General features: G+C 48.6%; 1 protein-coding gene across 1 annotated transcript in view; it reads right to left on the bottom strand.

Annotated features, from left to right (window-relative positions):
• Positions 1-22898, bottom strand: part of ILDR2 (immunoglobulin like domain containing receptor 2) — a 41957-nt gene extending 19059 nt beyond the window's left edge. The window contains exons 1-3 of the mRNA XM_075169714.1: positions 22758-22898; positions 10985-11317; positions 9810-9929 (exon numbers count right to left, since the gene is read on the bottom strand). Coding sequence (XP_075025815.1) covers positions 9810-9929; positions 10985-11317; positions 22758-22803 — 499 coding nt within the window. The 5' untranslated portion in view covers positions 22804-22898. The remainder of the gene's footprint in view (positions 1-9809; positions 9930-10984; positions 11318-22757) is intronic.
• Positions 22899-23156: the final 258 nt, after the last annotated feature.

Raw genomic sequence — 23156 nt, 5'->3', positions numbered from 1 at the left:
ACAGGCTTTTCCCTTTTTAACCCCAGATAAAACACATGTAAGAGTGAAACGTACACCACATAAAGATGCTGTAGAAGGATAAACAGACAAGATGACAGAGGACTGGGTGATTGAAGGGTGAAATGACTGAATACCTGGCATAATCTCCACAGCAAAACTGGGCAAGAGATCAGCAAGCAGCCCTGTCCTGCCTAGAAAAGACAGAAGGAGGAGAACAAGGAGAGAGGTTACTGCAAGAAAAACACACTCCCCAGCCCCTGCCTTAGCCTCCAGTTCCCTTCCTCATCAGCCCACTTGCACTCTGTTAAGTGAATTCCTATCAACCATAGATGTCATCCTGCTCGATGCCTGGTGTCTGCCTCTGCAATTCTGCATTTCTGTGTCCTTGCATTTTATCTTTATCAGCAGAACTGGGGGGAAAGAATCTGGAACAGAGCTTCTCCGATCTAGGCACAAAATGACAAGAAGAGGGAGGTCCCCTTAGCATGGTTACACAGTAACATCTTTCTGGAGTTATGCTCTACACATGCAAAAAGCTCCTGGAAATGCACGACAGCCCTCAAACAGAAGGATTTAGTTTACTTTAAAAATGTACTGATGTAGTTTGGATGGATATGAAACATCTTTAACCCAAGGTTCTTGACAAGTCAGCCACGTGCATCCAACACCCGTGGGTGGTGCTCTCTATGTGGGACTCTGCAACTGCAGAGACAGCTCCAGGAAAGGAATCTTGAAGTGAGTATGTGCCAATTCTTTCAAGATGCACGAGCAATTTGGTGAGATTGGGTGATATAAGGCCAACTCTCAAGCGAAGCAAACCAACCAGGGAAGGATTCGCGTAGAAATTTGTGGAATCGCTTTGCAAAAGGAAAAGGAAAAAAAAAAAGCAAGTCAACTTCTAATTTATAACTGAATACAAACAAAATCCAAGCCCAAAGGCAGCTCGGTGCCTATTTGTTTTGGCACTGAATGTCTGGGATATTTCTAATACACAGCAAACATCCTGCATGGTGTTCAGGTATAATTTACACACACCTGTGCATCGGCAGAACAGCCCTATGCGCAGCTGTGCTGCGTACTTATATAGTACCAGGATCATGCTAGGTTTTTTAAACACATGCATAAGGTAGGAGAGCTGCACTCTGAAGAGAGACATACGTTGTGGATATAACATAACAGAAGCAGCTAAGGGTACGCCAGTGCAAAAGTGGTAGAAAGCTACCTTTAACCTCCCCACATGCCCTTCAGGTCCTGCACTAAGCAGCACTCAGACACAATGATGAACTGGATCCCAAGTTCTTTGGCCTCTAGTCTGTCCTTGAAGCGTGTTACAATCAAATTCCCTCTGTCCGTTTTTTCTCAGTGCTTCAGCAGAGGTTCTGTAGAGATCAAAAATCCACAAGGATGCCTGCTGGAGCCATAATAAACATACCCTGAATGCAGGCAGTGCTTTGCAACCAGTTGCAACTCATCAAAGCTGTCTAGTACTCACAGTAATGCCATCATGATGAGGTGGTCCTGAAGCCTTAGCAAAAGATACAATGCTGATCCTTCAGATAATTTACTACTTTGAAGGAGGACTCTTGCCACCAAGTCTACTGCAACATTTTCATTTACATATACAAAAGTTTCATGACATTCCTTGCAGTCCATTTTCTGGAAGAATCAAGTGTCCAAATGGCTCACAGCTAGGCTTGTTAATGGGAAAGTACTCATGTATGCTTTCTGCTCACAAGATATAGGCACGTATACAATATATGTGTGGCTTAAGTCTTGGGTGCCACAAACACATGCAACAGATCTATGCCTTGCATCACAGTATGCTAGATTTACATTACGTTCCACGTGCATATTAAATATATTCCTTATTTTCCCAGCATGCACAAAAAATATACAATTTTTGCATAGGCTTCTCTGTGTGTTTGCGTTTGTGAACGATGTACATGTGAACCACATGCATGCAGAACATATGGGCAGACACGGGCATGCAGCTTGCCTCCCATGTGTTACTATCTCTGCACAAGCTCACGTGCAGCCCTAGTCTGAGAGCAGGCGCCAATGGACAAATAGCTGGACGTATATAGCTCATTTAGGGCTGGGATTTGTGGTACCAGAGGTAAGGGAGTGACACCTACAAAGAGCAGAAGCTCCATCTTACGAGTCCAAATAGGTGCCTGCTTTATTTTGAACCTACCCGAAGAGCCTCGATACCTGCTAGCAATGGGTCTTATGGTGCCTCCTGATCCCCAAGAGGAACCACATGTTCAAGGGGGAAGAAGCATCCCTCAAAAGTAACAGTGCTTGAGAACTTGGTGACTCGTTACAAAGACAGCCAAAGTAGTTCCTCTGTGCTACCTATGAGCAGTCAAATATTTCCCTGCTTGTGCAGCCTCACTTGGCTCTGCTGAGTATCTGGTTGCGGAATTTGCTCCCCCTGCCCTGCCAGCGGGGCTCGCACAGCCCTGGGGGCCCCAGAGCCACCAGCGGGGGATGCACAAACCCCAGGGGGGCCCAAGGCAGCAGCAAACCCCACCACGGCTCAGCCTGAACTCTGCCGCCTCGACCAGCCCAGCTGACAGCCAGCAAGCACAAAGCCCGCCTTTGGACTGCCGGGCCCCTACCAGCTTTCAAGGCACCCCGGCTCTCCCCCCTCCCCATCCTGGGCTACATTAATTCACTGATAACCCTTCCCCCCACCGCGCGCTTCCCCCTTAGCGGGTGAAGCCAACAGGCTGGGGCTGCTCGCCGCCACAGCTGCCCCGCGGTTGCCACGGCGACGGGAGGCTCCCGCCACTGCCCCGCATTGAAGACTTTCCTCCCGCCGCCGCCGCCGCCGCCGCCGCCGCCGCCGCCGCCAGCAACAAGTGGAGCAAAAGCACCCAGCCTGGCAGCCAGCCAGCGGGCACAGGGACAGGGCGGCTCTGGGGGGGCAAGGGCCACTGCTGACTCTCGCTTGCCTGCCCCCTGCAAGCCTGGCCCGGGCATGGGCGCACCCCAAAGCCAGGCGGTAGCTGTTGAGGGGAGATCAGGCCGGCATGGTGCCCGAAGCCGGAGCAGAGAGGGCAGGGTTTCAGTGGGCAAGGCCAGGAGGCCACAGCGATCACGGCTACCAACCTCCTGGCTCTCTGTGCCCAGGCTGCTCCTTCTGTGGGCATTAAGCTCACCCCACTTCTCTCTTCTTTTGTTTTTTTTTAAGGAAACTTGAAGGTGGAGGGCTGGGGCTACGAAGCAATTGGTGGGGAGAAAACAATTCAGAAAAACGTCCGGCCAAGAGACGACCTGGCTGCTCCACCTCTGCATCGCAGCTCTGCCTGCCTGAGAAAGGGGACGGCTGGCACTCTGAGACATGGCTGGGCACAGCTGCCGAGTCGCAGCTCTGCACCCCTGCAAGGGCTACGTGTCCTCTGTGCAAGCTCTCGCCACCGAGCCCCAGCAGACATCCCCAGGGGAAAGAGGGAATAGACCATGGCCCCGTTTACTAGTGTGGTCCCCAGCGGCTCTGTTGGAGCTAGGACCTCGTCCTTGTTCCAGCACCAATCTGGGACACGCTCCTGTCTCTATTCCCACCGTGCTGCTGTGGGGCTTTACCCGCCCACAGCAGCCTCTCACCAGGCACCCCACACATGCCCCAGCCCTAGCCAGCCCCAAAGCGCAAGGGAGCCTGCGAGGCCCCAGTCTGCACCGGCAGAGCGCAGCAGGAGAGGACGGGGAGGAGGAATGGGAGAGGGAAAAGCTGAGGCGGTGCACAGCGGGTCCAGAAGGTGCAGAGATACGGAAGAGGTGAGCGAGGACAGGAGTTAATAGGCAGCAGGAGGGTGGGTGACAGAGCGGGAGAGCAAATAGCAGCAGATCAGGGAGGACTTGGAGTCAAGCAGACAATTAGCAGACAGCCTGCAGAGAAGAGACACAAAAATAATTAGGGTAAGTGGTGCAGCTGAAAAGAAATGATGACATGAATAAAGTAGGTGCAGGTGCAGTCAGGAACACGGCAATTGGGTAAATACGGGAACACGGTAAATACTGGCAATGGCATAAATGTGGTAAATACTGGGTAAATATGGGTGTAACTGTTGGATTGGTTTCCCTGTTGGGGGCTGTCTCTGCAGCCCTACCTGCAGCAGTGGGACCATGGGAGGCAGCATCTACAGAGGGAGTTATTTCTTCCTCAGTGGCAGAAAAATCTGCCAGGCCATGCCACGGCAAGAGGCCCCTGGCACGGGACGCTGCCCTGAGAGGAGGCTGGAAAGGACAGGAGATGAAGTGTGGCCCTTGTAAATCAGATACTCTTCCAAGGAAGGTGCTGTGAGATTTATTGGGAGTATGGCTCTGCAATGAGTTCCTCCGTGCTCCCTCTGCTCAGAGTAAACTTTATCCTTTCTTCCCATCCTTCTCTTCAATTGGAGTGAGAAACAGCAGCAGCCCTTCTTGGAGATCAAAGTTTTAGCAGGCAACAAAGACCTCCAAGGAGGCTGTTGCCATGGCTGCCTTAGTAACAGAGGTCTTTTAATCACGCCAGTCTCCTTTTGTGAGCAGCGTGTGGCTGTCGCTGGCAAATGAGGAGGAAAAGAGGGGTAAAAAACCTTGGCAACAAGTAACACTTCCAAATGGCATGAAATTAATAACTAGGAGTAGCCTGGGCTAGGACGAGGGGGACTGGACCCAGATTACAAAGGTGGCAGCACAGTGGCCCGGGGCAGGGCAGCAGCACCTGATGAGGACAGGACAAGCACTTTGGAGGTGGGAGGACACCAGCAGCCTTCCTGGCACCAACGCCTCTCCTGGAGTTTCAAGTGGAGGGCTCCCGTGCCGATCACTTCCTTCGCCTGCTGGCACTACACGCCTTCGGTCACAAAGGCACAGCTCAAGGTTGGAGAGCCCTCGCCATGAAGTTGCTCACAGACACCTCCCCGGGTGAGATCTGGCCCTCTCATCCCCAACACATGGCCAATAGCACTGACATCTCTGCCAACCGCTGTGACCAAGTACTGGCTCGGATGCTACTGGCAGCTTTTCAGTGAAACAGAGTGAAATCCTAAAACCATCATCTTGTAAGGGAAAATTTTGCCAAGAACTTTTCCGTCTGCAAAACCACATCAACTTTTTACAGTCTCTCCTGGCACACAAGAGACTCCAAACCTGGCTATATTTATACCAGCTATTGAGTCACTTTGCTGAGTAAGAACTGTCTTATTAGCATTGCACGCCATACACACATGTCCCAGTAGAGATTTATCCTCTCTGAAAGCCAACGCATGTCTCTGTTAGTACATTAATTACTGTGCAATATGCTGCGTGTATACGTATCTACATTTTTTCCTACCTATGGGTGTTAGACTTGATAAATTTTGGTTTTAGCCTATACCAGTGTTGGCTGGTAATACAAACTACCAAAGATGTCAGTTTACCAATGTTAAGTGCTAGCTGACTTTGGAAATTAACAAAAAACTCAAGTGCTAATTGTTGTTACTTCAAGCATAACAATGGTAGAAGCTGAAGCTTCTAAAAGATTAATTATAAAATAATATTTCACTAATATATCATTTATGTACTATTAGGTGCTCAATTGGATGGAAAAAAAAGCAAGCAATAGCTGTCTAGCAAAGCACATGGATAACTAACCAAAGTATCAAACCAACAACTGGGATTAGCGGATCACTTTCCTGCCTCTTCCAGGAACTTGACACATCCTTGCGAATGAAGCCACTGTTTCATGAAGCATGTCTAAGCTATGTAAAATCTTGTAATGCAAACATTGCGGAGCTTGCACAGACCTATCCATTTCAGGGTAGCCAGATGTGCCTAGCTATACCTACAGCCATTGCTCTACGGCTGTACCAGCTTCGGAAGGGAGCAGTATAGCTGCTTTCACAGGACCCTGCACCTGATTAATAAATTCCAGCTCTCGGAAAGGCTTACTGGGTTATATGCAATCTCATGCAATTCAGCTAGACTGCGTCCTGATGTGAGCTGGGTCACATGAAGCTAGGATGGGGTATCCACTGACACTGCCCTGTACTTTTGATTCAAGGGTTACTCCAGGCACCCTGCATCCAGTGCACTGGTACACTTGCAGTTCACTTCAACAAAGGCTGCAATGAATGACTTTACTGAAGCCCACTGACATTCTCATATAAAATGCAGTGCACAGGAGCTACCAATAACAATTTGATTAATAGCACTGTCTGTGTTCCAAGAAGCAGGACACTCAGCTGCAAGCTACTAAGATAGAAACGTGACTTTCTTAAATTGAGGATTCAGCCTTTTTGATTCAATCACATTAGCTCTAAAAAATAAAAATGTATAAAGTTGCAAATGGATTCACTAGCCGAGCTGTAATGTCAGCAAAAGGTTCTACATTTCTAGTAAAACACATGAGTGCAGAGAGCATCACTTGACTCCTGTTTTGGAATTGCTAAGCTCTGTACTAGTCTGGTCCTGCTGCAGCAGAAGCAGAGTTCATACAGTTTCCAGCATGCTAGACCCCCTTTGGAGATTCCAAATGCCACCAAAAAAATGTATTTTTTAATTCAAGTTCTTTCCTTACTCTACAGGAGGTTCACTACCAGCCAACCTCCTTCTGTGTTTCTAAGGCACAGAGGTTACTATCCCTCTTCCCTTGCCTGCATTGATTCCGTTAGACAGGGTTAAAGTCCCTGACTAAGCAAAACCTACTGAATGGTCCTGTCAGCAAAGCACATAAGCACATGCTTTATAAATCCTATCATCTTTGTTGAGCACAAATGGATATAAATAAATGCTTATATGCTTTTCTGAAATAGGCCTGAAATGAAGACAGCACATGGGATTTTCTGATGCTACCTAGAGTTCTCCAGCCTCTTTGTGTGTTAACATGACACATCCAGGAGACAAAACTCAACATGCAATCCCATCATGACCCACGCTGAGTGGCTACTTAGACTTCACTGGAAGTCTCTGTAATTGCTTCCCTAAGGAAAAAGGAATGCTGTAATTTGCTCAGATTTTGGATTTTGCTCCAAGTTGTGATAAAGCAACTTTTGATTAATTTTTAATGGTGCAATTCACTGTATAAAAGCAGGATCCTCCACTTTTAGCTAAGCAAATTTCCATTGATTTATTGATGCTATTAGGTATCTACCATTTTTGCCTCTCAAGACCTTTCAGGTTTCTACGTGATATTAAACCGCCCCGTCCAGCAGTATCTTTCTCTAACCTAAACACACCTTTCATCTTGGCATTAGTATGAAACCACTAGAAGGGGTATTTTCCTATTTCCTTTTCCATTCTGATTTTTCTGTCTTCCCCCAGGGATAACATGAGTGGGTAGAACCTCTGCTCTATTCAGAATTCTGATCATAGAATCACAGAATGGTTTGGGTGCGAAGGGACCTTAAAGATCATCTAGTTCCGACCCCCCTGCCATGGTCGCCTTCCACTAGACCAGGTTGCTCAAAGCCCCATCCAACCTGGTCATGAATAATCTATTCATGCTTAAATCATGCAGCAGCCCCAAAACAAGCAATGTAAATTATATTTGAAAGACCACTGTCAGCAGGGAGCAAACAGCAATGTGCTGTGGGAATCACAGTGTCTCTCACAGACACTATCCCTCTGCTGCTCTAACTGCTCTAACAGGGAATCTGGGTTCCACCCAAAGAGCAGCAAAGAGCAAAACAGCAAACAAAACCCTTTTACCACATGTCCCCTAGGACTGTGGAACCGCTCCGATCTACATCTGTACTCAGTGTCTCCCTGCAAGTCACTAATACCTAACAGAGCAGGGAGATGGAATAAAAAATGTCCCAGAAGATGCCAGAATATTAAGAAATGGTATTTCCACCACTGGCTGCTTTGTCCTTTAGCCATCAATGGGGAGAGGTAAAGGAAAAGGAAGAAAAAATACCAGAAAGACAGAAGGAAAATAATAAGGTGGGAAGGGGAAGGAAGGAAGGAAAATGGGTAAGTAACCTGGAATCGCTCTGAAAGCTGGAATGTTGGCTCCATACACACTACCCAGGAAAAGAAATACACACAAGCTGCACCAAACAGCATGAGGCAGAACAAAGTATGCCCACGACAAGTATGCTTTCATGCTGCTGCCAAACTTAGCAGAGTGCTGCACAAAGTGCAAGGTCAGACCCACAGGCTGTAGCTAACAGAAAAGGTAATGCAGCCTAAGCTACATGTTTCCTCCCAACATAACCACAATGAACTGGGGCCGAGGGACATCATCAAGCCAGCCTCAAAGGTGGCGATTTCTTTGTTGTCCCCCCACATAGTCTTCTGTACACACTGAAAAACAGATCCTTCCTGTTACCATGGCACTGTTTCATCACTGGTGTCTGAGCACAGTTGTAGACACAGATAAGAGAAGACACCAAATCCTGGACAGGAAGGTGAAGAAGGGACAAAATTCAGCAGCCCATCACCACACAGCCACAGTCACTCCTCTGGAAAGGCTACGTATCGGCTACAACTGCCACCTGGCAGAGACAACCTCACCTGAACCAACACAGGTCAGTCTTGGGCCTGTTATTAACTAGCATACAATATATACTCACACTGTGGATTTAGACAGGGATATGACACTGTTTTCTGCAGGGACCCATTCTCCAATTGTCCACTGCTTGACTGACATCTGAAGTAGTGAGGGGAGGTGATGGCACTGTTATAGTCACTCACCCAAGCCATTCAATCTGGTTTAATTTGTGATGACAACTACAGCTCCAAATATAAATGCCAATTAAACTCTGACCTTGGCCATGAGAGCAAGGGCACTTGACAGACATGTTCTATCGTATGCCTCTACATATCACCTACACACTATAGACCCAAACTTTTTAACATTTCCTTCACAGGATGTAGAGAATCTATACACCCAAGAACCATGCAAGTATGCTGACCAGACAAACATTGCTGTCAGCAGGTCTTAAGATAAGTTGGAAAAAACTCATCTTACTCTACTGGGGCAGTCTAGGGGTGAAGTACTAAAGCTGGCTCAAGGCAGTGTCAACAAATGCCCCTGAAAGGGGGGAATTCCCCTGAAATGGGGAATGCCCATTCCACTCTGCTTTTCTCCCCTAGCTGGGATGGGTGCTTTTTTGACCTTTATGGTGAGCTGGATTGTGGAAGTCATCACTGAAAGCTAACCCTGCAAATTGGAAAGAAACTGATCCTGCTCACCACAATGCTCAAGGGAGCTTAAAAGAAACACAGAGCCAAGCATGCATACCGCGGAAAAGACAGGTCCTTTTAGTGGCAGCAACAGCTTAGACCTGATTAGGGTGATTGTGAAACTGCACCTCTAACTGGACAAGTATAACTAGGCAGACAGAAGAATCTTCCAAATTGACACACTCAAGCAGAAAAACACAGCGCTTCTTGACATCCTCACAGGTCAGAAGAGTGGGACGAAGGGAATGTTAAAAGACTGCAAAAAGCATATGATTTGATGTCTTCTGGGTATCTATTTTTAAAAGACACTGTCTCAAGTGCTCACTTTGCTGCAAGTTTATTGTTTTATGCCTTAAAAACAAGGGTTCCAACTTTCCACAGCCCTACACTTTCTGTAGTCATTTACGCCTGTGTAACGTGTGAGCAGTGTGGGTGTAAACATTACTATTCTGGTTTGGTAGCGTTTGCCACCCACTTTGCCTAGGTGTGAATGACTGCACAAGGTGCAAGGCAATGGTGAAGGTACTGCGGGGACTGTTTTACATAGATCTTACACCCATAGTAATATGGTGCACAGATATGTAGAGAGAGCGAGAGAGCAGAAGGAAAGATAAATCAGCTATCTGCTGATAAATCAATCTGGCAAGAGGGCTTACCAAGCACAAGCAGCTCCACCGATTCTTCATTCTTGCCCTCCACATCATCCGGTGTGATAATAAGGCAGTAATAGAGCCCACTATCTCCCCACATCAACTTCCCAATCTGAAGGTCTGCATCTGAAAGGCAAAAAAGAAACGTCAGGCTTTCCCTCCAACATCTATAGGAAAAGTGAAGTGATGAAAGCACTGGGTCTGTCTCCATGTCCCAAATCCAGTTCATTTCCTTACTAAGAAGAGGGGTTAACTTTATCCAGAATATCACAGTATTCAGGAAAAAACAACAGGCTCAGGACTCTGTGGCTGTAAGTGGGAATGCCGCAGAGGCAGCTCACTCTGCAAGTGCCGAGAGCACAAGGGGTAACTAATGTCACTCTCTGTCCTTCCTATCACCTAAGGCCTGGGGTCCCAACAGTATTCGTGTGATGCAAGAAGGGCTTAGACAGTGTCTCCTCTACAGCTCTTCAGCCATCCTCCGAAGAGGTTACACAGAGACAAAGGAAAACACTCCCCCTTGCTGCAGCTGATCACATGCTCTCCACACCAAGGAGCCTCCACTTCTGGCTAGGTGGTCTCCCGAGTCAAGCAGAAGCCTTGTATTTTTGAGGGACAAGGTTTCTCACACAGCCTTCCAGACCAAACCAACTTGACTTCGCCCCATGGAAATCTCTTCCTTTCACATTGCCCAAGGCTGTGTGGGTTTAGATTCATGACAGTGTAAGCTAGTGAAGTCCAGAATTGAGCAAACATGAGGTATAGGATAATTTTGGTATTTTAGAACTGGGTAAAATCAGTGGAGTTTGCAAGGAAAAAAAACCTAACCCGCAGAGACTGAATTCATCCCTCTCTTGCTGGCACCCCTTCGTTAACGAAAATCTATAGACAGAGCAATATGCAGAAGCCAGGAATAAAAACCTTCCGCTTCATCAAAGGGAAAAGAATACTGTGTCAGGTTTGGAGACCTACATGGAGTCAGATGAAGGGAAGCACCAAAGGAAATGACCTTTGGGTCTAGGGTTGGTTGGTTGAATCCTAAATGTCTAACATACAACAGCTCCCTTCCAGCAGCCTTTTCTAAGGCAGTTAACTGAACAATTACTGCCAGCCTCCAGTACCCCAAATTGCTAAGGGTCCATTCCAACACCCACCAAGCATCACTGGGGTAAGAGAGTTACCGTGGACAATGCTGACATCTCTTTCCTTATAAAAGTCCCCTATAGTGACGGCAGATCCTTGTTTGGAGGCCACGACACGGACTGTCCTCCTGCTATCCACACAGTCCAGGTAGGGATCCCAGTCCAGGTTCCTCTTGCTCATCGTTTGTAAACCAGAAGTCGCCATACCCAAAGCTTCTCCCATACGGTCCTGGCAGTAAGATTTAAACCTCCACTGTACCACAGCTGGTTGGGTGGAAGAAGTAGAGAAATGGCAGCGAAGCAGAGCAGGCTGGAACAACATGGCCACCTTCTTCTTCTCAGGCACGGTGACCTGCAATCCTTCCACCTCAGCTAAAAAACAAAAACATGAGTATCATATGCCTTGGCATCGCTTGAAGAGGGAGCTACTGCATTTTACCATAGCATCATTCTCCCCACATACATAAAATTAAAATGACCATCTGTTTCAGGTGCTAGGGTGCAATACTCCTCAATATATGTAAGCACGGATGTTGGCAGCAGAAGTAAGTTTGCTTTTTTCGTAGCCTGCAGCCACAAGGAAAAATACAGCACAATGGGGCTGAAGGCTCAAATGTAGTATCCTTACACTCTGTAGAGACCCTAACACAGTGGTGTGATGATTCAGGGCTTCTGTGGCAGCTTCACAGATAAGGAAGAGAGATTTTAGGGATGGCCATACTCCAATTCTACAGCAGGTCAGCCAAGGGGCCAGATCCTGAGTTCACAACAATCCCAATGCAGAATAAGTCACCCCTCTCCCAATTTCAGTGGCATCACACCTCCTTTTTGGAAGTCAGGCAGCACGCAGTGCCTGGCCCAGCCTGTTGTGCACTGGTGCCCAGTTAGTGCTGCTCGCTCTGCCAAACTCTAGAGATGCATCAAGGAGTGGATCCAAATCGCACAGCTCCTGCCAGGGCTGGCATGTAACACTGAGAGAAATTGCTCCATGTGGGACGTGCGGAGAAAAATGGCCCAAACACTCAAGTTTTTCACATTCCCAGGGAGGAGATGGACCTCAACACGTAATGTTTATCTACCAGCTGACAGGAGAGCTGCAGCCTGGAGCTGATGTATTAAGGCCTCAGAGAAGACGCATGGGACTGCTGCCACATCCTTGTGTAGGGAGAAGCCGAGAGTCAGTGAGCAATGCCAGCAGAGAGCTCGCAGGGGAGTGAGGTACTCCCTCTACCCACAGAGGAATGGCCAAAACCTCCCACACATGCTGTGCTGGTTTTGTCTGTGATAGAGTTAATTTTCTTCATAGTAGCTAGTATGGGGCTGTGTTTTGGATTTGTACTGGAAACAGTGTTGATAATAGAGGGATGTTTTTGTTACTGCTGAGCAGTGCTTACACAGAGTCAAGGCCTTTTCTGCTCCTCTCACCACCCCACCAGCGAGGAGGCTGGGGATGCACAAGAAGCTGGGATGCGACACAGCCGGGACAGCTGACCCCAACTGACCAAAGGGATATCCCACACCATATGACATCATGCTCAGCATATAAAGCTGGGGGAAGAAGAAGGAAGGGGAGGACGTTCGGAGTGATGGCGTTTGATCTCCCAGGTCACCGTTACGCGTGATGGAGCCCTGCTTTCTTGGAGATGGCTGAACACCAGCCTGCCCATGGGAAGTGGTGAATGAATCCCTTGTTTTGCTTTGCTTGCGCGAGCGGCTTTTGCTTTACATATTAAACTGTCTTTATCTCAACCCATGAGTTTCACCCTTTTTCCAATTCTCTCCCCCATCACACAGGGGGGGAGTGAGCAAACGGCTGTGTGGTGTTTAGCTGCCTGCCAGGTTAAACCACGAGACTGACATATCGCTAAAGATGTAATAGAGATTAATCTTACTTCAGACACAGCAGACACTCTCTGATAACTTAACTAGTTACAATGCAGATCCTGAAACTAGCACAAATGTTGAGCCTACCGGCCTCAAGAACCAAGAGATTACGAGGCTTCCCTTCCCACACATCACTTACTGTCCAGCTTCTTCTCCCACACCTGGGAGGTGAGAAGGGGGAGTTGTTCTTTATGTGAGAGAGCAGCTGCAATGCACACAGCTCCGCCTGGGGAGGGACAACGAGCCAGTCGGGAGCTCCCAGGACAGGAATAGAGGGCAGACCGACACGGGTGACATTCTAGTGGGTGTCTGCTGTAGACAGCCTTATCAGGAAGAAGTACATGAAGCCTTCTTCAGCAACTGCAAGAAGCCTGACACTCCTGATACAAGTGACTGAGGAGTCAAGCAGGGCAGGCACTCTCTGCTGGACCTCATAGTTACAAACAAGAAAGCACTGGTCAGGGATGTGAAGGCTGGGGGGCAAACTTCGCTTCAGTAACCGTGAGATAGTGGAGTTTGGGATCCTAAGAGGAAGGAAAAAGGCAAAAAGCAGGATCATAACCCTGGACCTCAGGAGAGCAGTCTTTGGCCTGTTCAGAGATCTGCTTGGAAGAACCTCGTGGCATATGGTCCAGAAGAGAAGAGAGGTCCAGGTGAGCTTGTTGATTTTTCAAGTATCACCACCTCCAAGATAAACAGGAAAACAAGCAGAGGTTGACCAAATTGCTCCTGACAAAACTCAGACATAAAAAGGAAACATACAGGAGGTAGAAGCAGGGATGAGTGATCTGGGAGAAATACAGAGATGCTGTGTGAGTGTGCAGGTGTGGGGTTAGGAAAGCCAAAGCCCACCCAAAGCTAAATCTGGTGAAGCACATGAAGGGCAACAAGAAGGACTTCTGTGGGTGCATCTGAATGGGAATGGGAACCTGGTCATAAAGGACAAGGAGAAGGTTGAGCTAGTTTGAGGCTGAATCCACACGTGTTGAAGTGGGAGAACTGAATCCTAGCATGAGGCTTTAGCACACTTCTTATCTCTCCCTGAAGAACCAAGACCTGAGCGAGCGGCTGTGTGGTGCTTAGTTGTCGGCTGGGGGTTAAACCACAACAGTCCTTTTTGGAAAGAATCGGAAGAGTAGAAGTGAGAAAACTCATGGATTGAGATAAAGACAGTTTAATAAGTAAAGCAAAAGCCACGCATGCAAGCAAAGCAAAAGAAGGAATTCATTCACTACTTCCCATGGGCAGGCAGGTGTTCAGCCACCTCCAAGAAAGCAGAGCTCCATCACGCATAAACGGTTACTTGGGAAGACAAACGCCATCACTCTGTACGTCCCCTGCTTCCTTCTTCTTCCTCCAGCTTTATATGCTGAGCATGACGTCATATGGTATGGGACATTCCTTTGGTCAGTTGGGGTCAACTGTCCCGGCTGTGTCGCATCCCAGCTTCTTGTGCACCCCCAGCCTCCTCGCTGGTGGGGTGGGGTGAGGAGCAGAAAAGGCCTTGGCTCTGTGTAAGCACTGCTCAGCACTAACAAAAACATCCCTGTGTTATCAACACTGTTTCCAGTACAAATCCAAAACACAGCCCCATATTAGCTACTATGAAGATAATTAACTCTATCCCGGCCAAAACCAGCACAGTATGCCCTTCATTGCTTCCCTCCTTCTTGCGCTGCAAGCAGCAATGACGGAGCGCACTTACACAACACTGGAAACACACACTGACACTTTCCCAAGGAGGGACGTGCAGCCTGTGGAGGCACAGAAACAGCTCGGGAGCAAGCGGGGGGACATGTAAGAAAGAGGGCGTTTGTAACCAGGGACACCCTCTGCAGCTAAGGGGCAGCAGGGCCTGACGGTGGCAGTTCGTATCAGAAAAGGGAACCAGTTTCAGTATGGGAAATGTTGATGATGGCAGCTCTCTACACTCAGTTACCATACACTCCAAGGCCCAGAGCAGCACACAGTGAAAAAGAGGAAAAGACACACAGAAACATTCAAGAGAATAAAGCAGAAGTGGATGTTTACACAACATCAGGAGGGACATTCTTAGGGGAAGCTTAAGGAGGAATGAAAGACTGAGGACAAAGAAAGGCTTCCTGATGTCGGGAAGCAGTAGGAGAGAAGGGCAAATGCCAAGAAAGAAGAAAACAGACAGAGTAAGGATAAAGTATCAAGGTAAGTATAAGAAGGAGAAGGAAAAGCGGGATGACAATCATGGAAGCATACATTCAGCTGGAAGAAGCTGAAGAAGGTGTCTCAGCCTAGGTCAAAATAATTTCAAAGGGCTGGAGCCAGGTTGCAGGAGATTAAGAAATGATGTAGAGATGAGAGGAAATGGAGTCAGCAAAAATAAACCACCGACTCCAGAAACTAGCGATGAAAAGGAGATGGAAGCTGGCAAAAGAAAGTGAAATGACAGGAGATATCTTTAGGATGGGGAAAAAAAAGGCATAGTCTAAAGCACTGGAGCTTAAAGCAGACAGAGAGCAATAACTGCATCAACAGTATGACAACAGCAGGCATGAAGGGACAAGGTCAAGTTGGAGACAGCTGCAGACCTGAAAAGCAAAAGCAAGCAAAGATCTCACTATCAGGACCCAGAACCAAAGGAAACTGGAGAGGTTGGACCAACACAGAACATTCATTTCAACAAGTTATCAATGTCCAAACTATAAATCACAAAGAAGTCTATAAACACCAGCCGCGGGATAAAAACACAGTATGGACAGAACCTAGGGGAAAGCATATTTCAGAGAGGCAAGACAGTGACTGATACTAATAAAGAGTTACTGATCTAGGCAGGATTTGATCCTGGGGACTACTATGTGAAGGCTTGCAGCGCACAAGGGTGCTATGGCTTTTGCACAGGAATGCTGTATTATGCATATAATGAATGCATGACATTATGCGTATCGTATTTGTGCCATGTGGAAGTTGCACAGGAGATGTCATTAGCTTCGCCAGAACTGCCTGGACCCAGACCCAAACACTCCAGAGTACCACGAAACACAGCTGAGGTACCAACAAGATGCTCCCACAGGAGAGGCAGGGGCATGACGCAGCTCCTCCACTTTCCCAAGGCATAGGCAGAGAGATAACTCAAGAAGTGGCAGCTGGGACGTTTCTGCCAGGCCTCCTGTTCCCAAGGACAAGAGGGGCCATGCGGCACTAAGAAAATGTCACCACTTGCTTCTTAAGGTGAACCAAGTGGCGACATTGTCTTATTCTCTTCTCGCCAGAGACCCAAGCTTCCCAGGTTGCATCTGAATGCAAGAAATATGACAAACACCTTGAAAAATTAATGGGTCCAGGTCAGACCTGTATCTGGCAACTCTGTGCCTGACCCCACGCAGTCTCTGGCCAAAGCCAGCACGTGACACAGGCTGGTCAAGTGACTCATCACGTTACTTCAGCTTCAGGGATAAAACAGTGACACAGTGAATATTTAAATCTTTCCCTTGTGAACGAAGTACACTGCTTAGTAAACACAGTGCTTTCAGCTAACCACGCACTATAGCCCTCCTTCCCTGTTAATGAGATTAATGAGTTTGGCAAGCCAGGGAATGCTTTAATAAATTATTAGCTGAGCTTTAGCAAATTCTCATCTGACTAACTTTCCGCACCCCACCCCCATGTGAATGTCTCTATCAAGAAAAGAAAAGAAAAGCAGCTTCGGGAAAACACAGGAACTCTTTTTCTACCCAAAAGCATTTGGGAGATGGCAATTATCTGGCATCTTCTATATCCTATCCCAAGCTCTTTATTAACTTCTAAAGTATTCTTTTCAGATCCTTTCCAGAAATAACTTTTAAGAGCAACACAGTGCCTCAAATTGAGAGACTGGAGCAGTGGAAACTCTAGATCTATTTACGTCAAATTATATATAATTATATATGGCTGAACTGGGAAATTATACACCTGTTATTTCCTCTGCCAAAACAAAATGATCCGAATTGATTCATGTAATACGTCACTGCTGTAACAGCGTCCATCAGAAAGACCAACAGGATGTTCGACTGCCTGAAGACAAGATGGTGGCTTTACACCTATCAGTTATGTCCACGCACATGAACTATACGGGTCTGCTTAGGACTTCCTCAACTTCAAGAAGAAACTGCTGACTTCAAAAATCTTCAAGAGACGAGCCAAGATAAGAAAAGCTGTATCACAGGACAGAACTCTGGGCTGTTTATACAGCAGAGCAAAAAAGAGTGAAAGATGTGAAAAACGATGACAAGCTTAGCTACCGTGGTAGCTCTTTGTCTAGTTTAATACAAGTAGGACTAAAAAGAAACTGAATTGTGCTCTGCTATGTTTTGACTAATGCAGACAGGGCAAGATTAGCCCTTATTTCACAATCGTCATGGAAATGTAATTTCTGCACTCCAGAGAAGCAACCTGTTCATTGTGAATTTCACAATGTTTGAATTTTCACAAGAAAAATCTAGCTCGTGGGAGTCTCATGACTATGTGACAATTTTGCTTTCCTTCTTTCTTGTTCTCCTAAATCCCCAGAAAAAGGTCTGCAAATATTAATCAAGTGCATCTTAAAAACACAGATATCCTTACTCTCAGAAAATAAAAAGAAGCCTTTTGTGTGTCTGTACGTGTATATATACACTTCCAGAGAAAGAGCTTAAAAATAATCACACTTCAGAAACGTAATTGTATGGGTTTTGTCTGTTTCTCATTGGCAATGTGCATTTGTCTCCTTTCTCAGATTCTTTTCCTGAACTATCCTCAGAGTATGCATTCAAACTATGCAATCAATATTACACAAAGCTATCACTAATACATTTTAATGGTGATTAAAGAAAATTCCAGGAAGTGATTATAGAGGGGGATATTTGTAAGGGCGCATTTGAGCCTTGTGAGCCTGATCTTCATAAGCGCCTTCCATGAGTAAAAGAGAGAAGGCAATTGAGAGGTGATAACTTGGGCTTTTGCTTTTCAGTTGCTCTCCAGAGGAGTCTATGCCTCCCTGAGGCTAGAAGAATCCCAGGAAGATTTAGCTTCACTACACAGCCTTAAGTTAGCCTTTACGAATAGAATCATAGAATGGTTTGGGTTGGAAGGGACCTTAAAGATCGTCTAATTAGAATAAAGTTGATCTGAAGCACTAATCCCTGTAAATAATGGCAAAGCCAAATACTATAGTTCAGCGTAATAGGTCTCAGACTGAATTCTTCTAGCGCGTAAGGTAAGATTTGAGTCCAAGAGAAGGCAGTACACGTTATTCTTCAAGTCAGCATGGGTCTCCCTATCTGTGCATGCATCACATCTCTTTCTTTGCAATTATTTGGCCTACACTACCACTTGCCTGAGGCAGTACAGCTGATGCTATGAAACTACAAAAATTACATCCCCCGATTTTATGCACCTTTATTGACAGGAGTGGCAGTTGTGCACATAGGAGAGTGGAAGCCCTTGGGCCCTGAACCAGGCACCTCAGAAAAACTATAGACTCCTAGACTATACCTAAGGGCTCTGGCAGAAAAGCGTATGTTCATTGGTAAGAGATAGTGCTCCTAGGGTAGTTTATATCACTTCCGCAAACTAAACTGTTGGGCAAAAGGATGCTGTATCTTTCTTTTTTGTGTCTTGGCTACTTTGCATCAATTAAAAGTGTTCTTTCCCCCACTGCTGAATACAGGCACACCATCCACGCTCTCAAATGTGGATCAAGCCTGAATCAGGAAGTGCAAGATCTGGGCTTTGAGACTGAAAAGTCAGAGATGATAAATAGATGTGTAAAAAGAGCCAGTGGGATCACTGAGATTGTGTTGTACAGATTCCTGCCTACTCATGCTGGACTAAATCCAATCCACGCAATTAATCAGCAAAAGCCATCACCATCAGATTGTATTGAGTGGCTTATGGGAAATTAATTGGATGTCTTGGTCTGGTTCCTATTAGACTCGTGTTCTTAGCTCCGTGGCCACTAATTGTCAGCTTTTTTAGCCAGCGAGAAACCAGTACCTAAATAGGTCAGCTGCAGCTCAGGTGAAAGCATGGTACTGCTTTTTACAGCTCCATAGCGAAACTCAGAATTTCAGCTCCCTAACGGCTTAACCTGGAAAAGGGCAAAACCAAGGCAGTCCGAGAAAAGCATGGCCTTGCACACCCAGCACTCGCAGCACAGAACCTCAATACGAAAACACTCCATGGAGGACACAGCCCAGACTCTGCAAACTGACTGCAGCAGACATTGGACTATTCCTTGCTCTTCCCCATTCTCTGTGATGCTGTCCCACAGCTGCCCCATGCTCCTGACTTCTCCAGGGAAGTACACAGCCCTGAAATGGCAAGGACTGTGTAAGGGTTTTCACAAGAGCTCAGGACATTTCACGGGCTTTTCTAGGTATTGGTCTCTCTTCAGCAGCTTCCCTGCACTCATTACACTCTATTACGACTTGCCCCTTTCACACACTCACAAAAGTCACGCTGGATGTTTTCAGGTGAATTATCTCAGCTTTGGCCACCAGATCAAATCCGCTCTGTTTTATCACTGTCTGAAAGCTGTTACAATTGTCAGAGGGCTCCTCGTTTACAGTCTTGATTCAGCATCCCAGAAATCATTCCCAGAATTATCACTCAGCAAGCAGTTGCCACCAGAAGCCTGAGAACAAAGGAAAATAAATGGGAAGAGTCTCTCCAAGCCTTATAACACCAAGCCATAACACCTGTCCTCAGGATGGCATTGGGATTTCCACTGGTGCCAGTCCCACTCAAGCTGATCTCACAGGAATAAAAAGTAAGAAAAATGTGAGATTTCTTCCCAGTTACACTACGCTTATACTGTGTGTAGCCAGTCAAGGGAAGTCAGATGAATACTTTAAATCAAGGCAGATAAAACAGTCCATCCATTTCCTTGCCTTCCCAAGAAGTCTGCTCAGTTGGCCAGGAAACAGCAAAGCACAACTGTGCTCCAGCATGCCCCCTCTCCTAAACTGTGGCTGGGAAAGCAGAGGTAGTAAATCTACCCACCTTTGTACCATACCATTGCATTGCAGTGGCTCTGCATAGGGAGGGTAAACAGGTAAAGAGTGCTAAATTATCGGTGGAAAAATTACTTAACAGGGAGAGAAGATCACATTTTAATGTGGACAGTCTTCTAACTATAATCTTTCCAAGCTTAGCCTGAGTCGTGAGGCGGAAAAAAATTTGCTCTGCTTGTTCTGTAGGTAAAACTGGATTTCAGTCTCCAGTGCAACAGTTCTCTCTAGTTTTAAATGCATTAGGAATTACACCATTAATAAGAATAATGGTAAACACAAAGGGAGGATTCATTCCTGAATCAAGCTGCACTTGGTAGTTTACAAGAACCAGCTTTACACAGGGGCTTAAGGATACTTGACAAATTGTACCTTCTTTTTCTAGAATGGGAAGAACCCAGTCCCACACATATCCTAACCCGTGTCACTTCACAGGAAGGAATAACGGACGAACTGCTCTTCATCCTTTTGCTGTTGTTATTAAAACACTGGCTTTAGGCACGTGGGAGATCAGGGCAGGAGGAAGAGAAGCCAAACCAAATCCATTGTACCTCACACAGGATTTTCTGAAATTGCAGTAAGAAGTCACAATGCACAAAACCAAACAAAAGATAAATGCAAGAGCCAAAAATTAAAGACAAACAAAGGCAGAGAGGAATTATTGCTGGGAGGAAAAGAACTGCAAGTGCTGATTAGAAATTCCTCAGCCCACCTCAAGGAAGGAGGAGGGGAAGAGAAGGGGGCGAGAGCCTCTCTCTCTTTCTTGCTCCCTTTTGTCTCCCTGCTTCCTCCCCATCTTGCACTCTGTCTCTTACCCTGGCCCCTCCACCTCCCAACCCCCACTTCTCTTTCCCAGAGTGGAGTGTACCACTCTGGCTGGATTAGGGCTCCTTACCTTGGTGTGGACCTTTCGTTCCTTTGCACAGCCACTGGGGAGAGGAAAAGCTTGAATCCATGTTTGCTAGCCTCTCTCCCTTTTCTGTGCACACAAGTACATGCTCACACTCACTCACACACACACCTTTGCTTATTTGCTTTCTCTCAGCCATGAAAAAGGACAGCAGCGCCTGCTCTATCACTGGGCGGCAGCGGCCGGGAGGCTGGAGGGGAGCAAGCTGACACCGGCTGCCTCCATCTCTCAGTACACAGCTACGGCTAACCTGTTGCCCGCCGGAAGCCTTTGCCTGCCGGCGGTCGACAGCACCAGCGGCAGGCAGTCCTGCCTCAAAAGCTCAGGACTAGAGGAGACTGGAAGGTCTTCCTACTGCAGCGGTACCTCTCTCTCTGCATAGACCTTGCATTCTCCAAACGGCGGTCGCTGCCAGTAATCGTGAACTACCTTTAACGGACGGACAAAGATGTCAACAGCCCAGCCTTTTAGCTTGATGGAAAAGTCCTGACCTAGCCAGACATGTCCAGATAATGAAGCTCTTTAAAAAGAGGGAGGAATGTAATGCCATGTTTATCTACACCCTGTACTCCTTTACCAGTCCCTGGATGCTATTTAGCAGCACACTACTATGGCTAGTAGGAAAGGAGTGGTAGTTGTGGCTGCGCTGGCACTCCAGACCAACTCAGTGAAGCAGGATACGTTCAGAAGCAGCCAAATGGCAGGGAGGGAGGCAGGGAGAGAGGCAGGGAGAGAGGATGAGCTGGAAGCTGCCAAAGCCCCAGATGAGGCCGTGAAACCCTGGAAGGGAGCAGTAGGCAGGCACCGGTGTTGAAGATGACTCAGAGTGAAAAAGCAAGGAAAGGGGTGGGTGGGTGGTGGGAGAGAGGTGTTATGACTAAAAGCCGAATTTACTGCTTGAGAATCCTAAATCTGAATAGGAAGAGGGATGAGCCTGAGGTCGTTTTTGTGGGATACATTGGTGGTGGTGGGAAATATATGCCACTTAATCCAAGGGTGCCTGTTTCTTTTTTCAGCCTGTAACCAGCCTGCCTGGCGAAGTCAGCCTGCTGCAGCTTTTCCTAAAGCCTCCCGCTGACCTGACAGGGTTCCCTCTTTCTCCCTGATTGCCGGCTGCCCTGCCGCTCTCATTCCGCTGTAATCCCTACGCTCTCCTTCCCTCACTGTCCAGCTCTCAGACCCAGCCCCTTTTCAGCTTGTTCCCCCTGCCCTCTCCCCATTGCAGAGCCCTCTCTGCTCTCAACTCCGGCTCCCCTCCCCCTTGCTTAGGGAGGGCTTGCCCGACCTCTTTGGGAGCCGGCCGGGCAAGAGGTGGTTGGCGAGTTGCTCTGGGGGAGGCAGTCCCGTCCTGCGCTCACAAAGGCGTGGGCACAGCTGCACCATCACCGGGAAGGCCGGTGATGCCCCCCTGGAAGCCGGGGCAGACGCAGGGCAGCCCCCTCCTCTCACACCTCTGTTAGACGGCGTGTGCGGCCAGGACACCGGGAAAAGAGAAGTTCCTGCAATTGTTCCCGGCCCGGCGTGGGCGGGCGGGGGGAGCCGAGGGTTGTCGCCATCCCCCCTGCGCCGCGTCCAAGGACACTCCGGCGCCCCCGCGCTCCTGCTGCCTCCCCGGGCCGGCTCCCACCTCCCCCGCTATAGGCGCGCTCCTCTCCCCCTCCCCGCGCCGCGGTAAACCGTGGCCCAAGCGCCCCCCGCAGACAGAAGCGCCGGGGGCCCCTCGGACCTGCCCCCACGGCCCCCCGGCCGGGCCCGGGCAGGCAGGAGGCGCCGGCTGCCTGCCCCCGGCCCCAGCGGGACCAGCCGTCTCCGCGAAGTCTCCTGCACCGCGGGACGCCCCCGAAAAGACCCCCACCCCACGCTGGCTCCCTCCGCAGCTGCCCTCCCGCAGCCTGCCGGGGCATTTCCCCAAACCTCCCGTTTTCGCCCTAAAGAAAGACGTAGAGCCCGCGGGGTATGGCACGGCTCAGGCACGTCGGGGCCGCCGGGACGCCCGTGCCCCCGCCCGCGGCCCTACCTGCGAGCCACAGGAGGACGATCCAGCCCAGGACGTGCCCATCCATCTTCCCGCTGGCCCAGGCGGCGCGGGCGGGCGGGCGGCAGGCGCGGGGCGGGGGCGCCGCGGGGCGGGCGCGACCATGCCGCGGGGCGGCGGGAGAGGCCCGGGGGCGGCCCCGCCCGGCGCGCCCGCAACCCGCTCCGGTAGCCGCCTCCCCGCAGAGCCGGCCGGGCTGGTGGCGAGGGGCCGCGCCGTGTGGCTCTGCTGCGCTTCGCTCCGCTCTGCTCCTCCCCCGCTGCCGGCTCCCGCGGCGGCTGGGGGGCCGCCTCGCAAGGCCGCCCCCGCGGCTGTCCGGGCGCGGCGGCAGGCGGGGACAGCGCGGCGGCGGGACGCGGGCGGGGGGGCCGCCGCCGGGAG

The sequence above is a fragment of the Calonectris borealis genome, chromosome 1 (genome assembly GCF_964195595.1).
Source record: "Calonectris borealis chromosome 1, bCalBor7.hap1.2, whole genome shotgun sequence".
Taxonomy (NCBI): domain Eukaryota; kingdom Metazoa; phylum Chordata; class Aves; order Procellariiformes; family Procellariidae; genus Calonectris; species Calonectris borealis.
The sequence above is the reverse complement of the archived record's forward strand: the minus strand, read 5'-3'. Positions and strand labels throughout refer to the sequence as shown.